Source organism: Cebus imitator, unplaced genomic scaffold (assembly GCF_001604975.1).
Source record: "Cebus imitator isolate Cc_AM_T3 unplaced genomic scaffold, Cebus_imitator-1.0 Scaffold75, whole genome shotgun sequence".
In the NCBI taxonomy this organism is placed as follows: Eukaryota; Metazoa; Chordata; class Mammalia; order Primates; family Cebidae; genus Cebus; species Cebus imitator.
The window spans coordinates 3,078,840-3,086,459 of record NW_016107390.1 but is presented as its reverse complement, the minus strand read 5'-3'; the positions used below and the strand labels follow the sequence as shown (position 1 = coordinate 3,086,459).

The window sequence follows — 7,620 nt, the reverse complement described above, 5'->3', positions numbered from 1 at the left end:
AGTATCTTACGTATTGCTGAGGAATGTAGTACTGGTCATACATATATACATTTTTTTTGAGACAGGATCTAGCTCTACTTCCCAGGCTGGAGTGCAGTGGCATGATCTCAGCTCGTTGCAGCCTTCACCTCCCAGGTTCAAGCGATTCTCTTGCCTCAGCCTCCCAAGTAGCTGGGATTACAGGCATGTGCCACGATGCCTGGCTAATTTTTGTATTTTTAGTACAGACAGAGTTTCACCATTTGACCAGGCTGGTCTTGAACTCCTGACCTCAGATGATCTGCCTGCCTGAGCCTCCCAAATTGCTGGCATTACAGGTGTAAGCCACTGTGCCCGGCCCGGGAAAACTCCTTTCTAATGATTTCTTCCCCTCAGTCTCCTGTTTGAAAGAAGAAAAGGTTTGTTACCTATCTTGCACATTAAAAATGTCGTTATTGTCCCAAAGAAAGGGATACTTTAGCCTAGAATCCATTGTTAAGGTACATTGTATTACATGAAATGATAAACCTAAAATATATGGATATAAGTGTTCACTGGAGTCTTATGAATAATAAAAAGCAGTGATACTTTAAATGTTAATCATTCCTTAATTGCAGTTTGTATTTAAAGTGATATTTTGAATATTAGTGTCAAGGAGCTTTAAACTTCTGAGCCTATAATAGATGGCTTGCCAAGTGAAAAACAGTGAAATGAGGTTGTAACATTCAACTTCAGCAGAGAGCTACACAGGAAGCCCTCTAAGTTTATAGTTCTCTGAGCCTATCAGTTAATTGAAAGATGTACACCCATAAGTGCCATGATTCTACCCTGAATCCACTCCTTTGGGCTCTCTTTTGGCGAGACTACTTGATAAAAGGATTTTCTAAGTATTTTCAGCTTTCTTGGATGCTTAACTTTTATCTGACTAAAACTCCACTTTCTCCTGAATAATGTCTGTCGTCTTTCCAATGTAGTAGTTTGGGAGTCATTCTTTTTATTTTTGTTTATTTTGAGATGGAGTCTCACTCTGTCACGCTGGCTGGAGTGCAATGGTGTGATCTTGGCTCACTGCAACCTCTGCCTCCTGGGTTGAAGCAGTTCTCCCGCCTCAGCCTCCCGAGTAGCTGGGATTACAGGCACCCGCCATCATGCCTGAGTAATTTTTGTAGAGATGGGGTTTCACCATGTTAGCCAGGCTGGTCTTGAACTCCTGAACTCAGGTGATCTGCCCACCTCAGCCTCCCAAAGGAGGAATTCGCCACCTGGAATTACAGGTGTGAGCCACCACACCCTGGCAGGGTCCTTCTTTTTAAAAAATGTTTGGTCAGTTTGTCTCATGGAGCACAGTGACAGATTAAAGTTTGTTTCTACGTGAGATCATGGCCAGTCCTTTAATAGCAAGTAAAAGTATGCAGGAATATTTGCAGCATGGATCCAGTTCTCTAATAATATAGTACTAATGCAGTAGTTGTGAAAATAATTACATTTTACATAATGACATTGTTTCATAAAGAAAATGACTTGTGCTTTTGTGGTATTCATAGTGTACTTAAGAATACTGCAGAAAAATAGAAACTAAAATAATTGAGACTTTCAAAGTATCTTGTTTCATTTTTGTTCTTACTATATTAACCCTGAGTTATATCAATTGTAATATTCCTGGAAATTCCTGGAAATAATAAGTATTTAAACATGCTTTTTGTAAATATTTGACACAACTATGTCCTTATTTTTCTTTTTTTTTTTTTTTNTTTTTTTTTTTTTTTCTTTTTGTTCTTTAAGAGAAGCTGTTGTTTTAGGGAGCACGGACTTCCTAGAAGATGATATAGAAAAAATTGTAGAAGAACTGGGAAAAGAATACAAAGGCAATGCTTATCATTTAATGCATAAAAACTGCAATCATTTTTCTTCAGCTTTATCAGAGGTAAACTACATTTTATCCTAAAATTTCTTCAAATAAATATTTGCTATCCCATTATTGTTGATATCCCACGCTATATTCTATATTAATTCATTTCTTTTTTCTGATTTTTTGTGTTGTATGAAATATGGCATTGTGTTTCCATCTCTTGTATGAATGACCTTTCCAGAGTTGGTAAGTTGAGTCTGCACAGTTTTAGATGGTAATTCTATTCATTACTTTGCAGTTGGTAGCAAGTGAGTACAAATAATGGTCCCTTTTATTCTAATTTATTTTATTACAACCTGAAACTTTAACTTAAAAAAAATAAATGCTTAGAGACTTCTGCTTCTTAGCCGTTTGCTGAATTTTAGTTCTCAACCTGAATTTTTTTTCTGGCTCTTATAAGTAATTCATCTCTTCCATCTTGAAATTTTATTCTGCTAACATATCACATAGGCACTTACTTGCCTTCTCAATTCATGAATCTCAAGTAGGAGATCAAAACGAGATCAGAATTAAAGAACCATAAAAAGAAAATGGAGGAAAGATATTAAGAAGATTGTAAAATAAGGTCTAGAGAATTAAATAGCTCTTGAAACAGCTTCCCAGCTTTCTGATTCTCAGCAGATGGTTGCAGCGGCAGCATCTAGGTACCACAGAAATTGTGAAGAGTGTAAAGGAGAAAACGAGCCGCTATTTCAGTGACCTCCTCTGCAGAATTGCTTAGTTCTTGGCCCTTCTTACTTCCCTCATGGCTTCGACAATACAGGTTTCAAACAAGACTCTCACAGTCTGCTATCATGCTACTCAAAGTGTATTTCATGGACCAGCAGCATTAGCATCTCCAAGATATGTATTGTTTCTGCCCCACCAGAGATATACTGAATGCACATCTTCATTTTAACAAGATCCCAGATGACTCCTATGAACATAAAAAGTTGAGAAACACCTCTAGTCTAGTGGATGCATCAGTACCATAAAAGCGACCTAGTCCATTTTCAGGCAAGGGGGAAGGTAGGTCTGAGCTTTCTTGATCCCAGACATTGCATTTGTATAGAACGCATTCAAAGATCCATTGAGTGCTAAAATTGGTAAAGAAATAGCATCTTAATCCACTCTTAATTTTCAGATAAGGAAACAGATCCCAATTGGGAAAATAACTTATCAAAGATTATCGTGGAGAATTCAGTTTAGACCTGACTTCTTAATAGTCCAGTGCTTATTATACTTTATCATTACTTCCTCTGGTACTAATTTATTCTGTCCTTCAAAAACATTAATAATTTTATTGAGCATCTATACCACCATGTCAGCCCTGGTCTAACCACAAAACCATTCTGCATTTGGGGTCCAAAGAGCAATTCTAGATGTCCTTGGAGCCATCTTTTTAGGCCACAGTTTTTGTGCCTTTCCCCATATGAGTGCTGAATTGTTAAATTGTGAGACACAGAAGTTAAGTGTCTTGGCCGAGGTTACCCAGCCTGTTAGTGGCAGTGCTGGAACTGGAATTCTGGATAGTGAGGGATACGGAGCTAGTTTAGTAAAATACAGCACACATTCCATGAAATGAAATAGCAGTTGAGCTCTTGCCTATTGTGAAATGTAAAAGTTACCTGTGGACTTTGAAATGATAGATGCAACTCCCATATGATGAAGGCAAACACATTAGTATTAGGCACTCTAATGAAGTTTAGTGAAATTGATGTGCTTTTACATCTTTGACAACATAGTGTAGGGCTATATGTTATATAACCAGTTGTAAATAAGCAAAACCATCACTAATTCCATTAATAATTGATTGTTGATATGTGTACTCTTCTGTTAATATTCTTAAAAATTCTAAGAATTACCATTTAACACAATAATGTTATCAGTTCAGATGCTTCCTCTATAGCAGGGATTAGCAAAATATTACAGCCTGGCCTTTAAACCAACACCAGCGTGTCATCTGTCCTTGTACAGCCCACAAGCTCAGATGGTTTTTTTCATTCTTTTTTAAGGATTGAAAAAAAGTCAAAAGAGGACTATATGGTGACATGTTCAAATTATGTAAAGTTCAAATTTCAGTATTCATAGTTTAAAAAAAAATTATACATTTATTGCCTGAGTAATGGTTGGAATTCATAAGATGAACTGGCTGCCGCAACAGCTGCCCTCTTGGGCTGAGGTGTTGTTCCTTCACGGAATGCATGCCTGAGTCTGCGGTATACAGTCTTGAGGTGCCTCATGTGACCAGTCCCGGTGGTGTTTCGTCTTTCAGCCTCGGCACTCCAGTTGTACTTTCTCTTGCGTTTGGCGGGTTGGCCACACTTGCCACAGGTCCACTTCTGAAGGTGGTAGGCCTCAGAGCCACAGCGGTGGCACAGTGTGTGCGTCTTACTGCAACGCTTTCCAAATGATGACTTTCCCTTGTCATCTTTCTTCTGTGGCCGAGACCCGAGAGATTCATAAAGTTTTATTGGAACACAGCTTTGCTTATTTGTTTACCTGTTTTCTTGACTGCTTTCCGGCTGCAGTGGCAGAGTTGAGTAGTTGCAGCAAAGAACTTATGGACTGCAAGGCCCAAAACATTTTTGACCCATAACAGAAAAGTTTGCCACTTCTGCTCTACAAGATAGGTCCATTCGAATTGGGTGCTAATTGGCTTAAACATTGGGGAAACGTTATCTTATAAAACAAGTCCAGAATTTAAGGCAGGCTCCATTCCAATTTGGTCAGTGTCTCAACTGTGAGTGTCATAGGGATGTAAGGTCTTTTTTCATTGCTCTAAGTTGCCCTCTTTGGGATGTTGGCTCAACCCCCAGGCCAGCTCCCTGTATGGTTTTCAGATAGCTGTTAACGGTTTTAGAACAACATCCAGAGGAAGACTTTGTCTTTCTTCCTTTGGTTCTCTTTCAGAAACAGTGAAACTCTTTCTCAGAACCCCCTTTTCCCTACCCTTCCAAAAGCAGCCATGTTTTACAGCCAGAATTGTGTCAAATGCCTAATTGTAAGCCAGTCACTAGCAAAAGGACTGGCATTACCATTACTAATGCCACTCATCTAATCTAAATGTCTTTTAAAAGTTAATATTTTCAGTAGAAAACATAAGAGGAGAGAGACTAATATACTGAGTCCCTATATAACTGTCACTTAGATACCACCCCAGCCCCAAATTGTTTTGAAATAAATCCCAGATTTCATCTAGAGACAGGGCCTTGCTATTGCCCAGGCTGGAGTGCATAGTTCACTGCAGCTTGGAACTCAGGCTCAAGTGATCCTTCCGCCTCCGCCTCACAAGTAGCTGGAGCTGCAGGCACACGCCACTATGTACAGCTGATTTTTGTATCTTTGTGAAGGTGGGATTGCATTGTATTGCCCAGGCTGGTCTGGAACTTGTAGACTCAAGCAACCCTCTTGCCTCAGCCTCCCAAAGTCCTGGGATTACCTGCATGAACCACCACACCCGGCCTAATTTCAATTATATTTCACTCTAAAAGATAAAGATTCTTTTTAACATAACCACAATATATCACTCCTAAACAAATTAACATGATTTCTTATCCAAATGTACAATGTTCAGATTTCCCCATTTATTTTTTTTTTTTTTAGAGTCTTGCTCCATCACCTAGTGCCAGGCTGGAGTGCAGTGGCGCAATCTCAGCTCACTGCAACCTCCACCTCCTGGGTTCAGGCAATTCTCCTGCCTCAGCCTCCCGAGTAGCTGGGACTACAAGTGCGCGGCACCACACCTAGCTAATTTTTGTATTTTTTTTAGTAGAGACAGGGTTTCGCCATGTTGGCCAGGATGGTCTTGATCTCTTGACCTCATGATCCGCCTGCCTCGGCCTTCCAAAGTCCTGGGATTACAGGCGTGGGATTACTGTGCCTGGCCCATTGGCTTAATTTTTTAACAGTTAGTTTGAATCCAAATCTAAACAAAATTCATACAGCTGGTCACCCTGAGTTACATTTCCCCATAGAAAAGGCAGGATAGCTGGGCACTGTGGCTCATGTCTATTAATCCCAGCACTTTGGGATTATAGGCTGAGGTAGGTCGGTCACTTGAGCACACAAGTTCAAGACCAGCTTGGGCAACATGGCAAAACCCTTTCTCTACAAAAAAAATACCAAAATTGCCCAGGTGTGGCGGTGCGCACCTGTAGTCCCAGCTACTCAGGAGAGACTGAGATGGGAGAATGGCTTGAGCCCAGAAGGCAGAGGTTGCAGTAAACCAAGATGGCACCACTCAACTCCAGCCTAGGTGGACAGGGCAAGATAGATGCTTTTTTTCCCCTCTTTACTTGTTTTCAAAAAACAAGTTGGTTCCTATACAGAAGAGTTAACTATCATCATAGGCCTAAAACTGCTGTCCTTAGAAAGGCCTGCCCACAGGATTGGCCCTAAGCTGGCATCTGGGAACTTGGGCTTCTCTAAAGTTCTCACCATTCCTATAATGGATAAGAGTGGCTCCCTTTGCCTAACCTGTTTGTACAACTAATTTGGTTTATGCTAAAAACCTGCTTTCCCTCTGGGACTCTGGGATTTTGGCAGAGGACACCTGCATGACCAGCCCCCAATAAAAGTCTTGGGTACTGAATCTGTAATGAACTTCCCTGGCAGATATTTCACATGTGTTGTCACACCTCATTGCTAGGAGAATTAAGTATGCACATCCTACCTGACTCTGCTAGGAGAAGATCCTTCAAGCTTGTGCCTGGTTTCCTCCAGATTTTGCCCCATGTCTATTTTCCCTTTGCTGATTTTGTTTTATATCTTTTTGTTATAGTAAGTCATAGTCATGAGCATGCTATGCTGATTTCTGAGTCCTAGCAAATCACCAAGCCTGGGGGTGGTTGTGGAGACCTTTTACTCACAGAAATATAACAAAAGGACTGGCCGGGCGTGTTGGCTCACACCTGTAATCCCAGCACTTTGGGAGGCTGAGTTATGCATGATATGGAATAGCAGCTGAGCTGTTGCCTATTATGAAAGGTAAAAGTTACCTGTTGAATTTGAAATGATAGATTCAACTCCAGGAGAACTGACTCAATAGATCTGGCTACTTTTTGGCCAAGCTGGCTATTGAGGGGAAAAAAGAAGTGCGGCCCAGGTATTACCTTCAGTTGTTCTCTACCCCAGGAAGAAAGAAAAAAGGCCCAAAAATTCCCAAAGATGAGCTTTGCTTGGGCCAAAAATGTTAAACATGTATGGTGCTCTTTCCTCACAAGAGCTTTAAAAAAAGATTGAATCAGTTCTCCAGGCTAAAGCAAAGTAAAAAAGGGCAGGCGGCATACTCCAGTTGTTAGCCTACCTGCACACCTTCACCCCCATTCCAATGAGGGTCTCCCCCAGCAACTGTAATATAAAACCTTTTGCTAAATTTACTGCAAGGGGCTGAATACATCTGCAGTGAGGAGGGGGCAGTGGGGGGTGGGGAGGGGGCGGTGGTTAATGACCTTGTATTTTGCAGTTATTACACCTATGGATATATGATAGAAATTGATGTAAAATGTTTTATGCTTGTAATGTCACAGGTGCTATAGGGGTTATCTCAATAGGCAGTATTGCAAAGAAAAAGTGTTAGTGGGACACACTTCCTTGCTTTCTGCTGCTGTAGGATAGATGGAAGTTTAAATCCTTTGTTGAAAGCAAAATATGTCTCACAGCTGATGATATTTACTATGATTTTTGCCCATTGGAGCCTCTGGAAAAGGGAAGACGTACACTTTTAAAAGTTTTTAAAGCAGTTTTTTTTT

At 40.5% G+C, this 7,620-nt stretch overlaps 2 protein-coding genes across 2 annotated transcripts in view; one reads left to right on the top strand and one right to left on the bottom strand.

The window, feature by feature from the left end:
* DESI2 (desumoylating isopeptidase 2) overlaps window positions 1–7,620 on the top strand; it is a 59,245-nt gene that overhangs the window by 40,129 nt on the left and 11,496 nt on the right. The window contains exon 4 of the mRNA XM_017532098.2: window positions 1,762–1,903. Coding sequence (XP_017387587.1) covers window positions 1,762–1,903 — 142 coding nt within the window. The remainder of the gene's footprint in view (window positions 1–1,761; window positions 1,904–7,620) is intronic.
* Window positions 3,979–4,365, bottom strand: LOC108306863 (60S ribosomal protein L37-like; the record flags this gene model as incomplete). The annotated part of the gene is made up of 1 exon (XM_037739826.1): window positions 3,979–4,365. A coding segment is annotated over one exon (387 nt), but the record flags the coding sequence as incomplete, so codon positions are not given.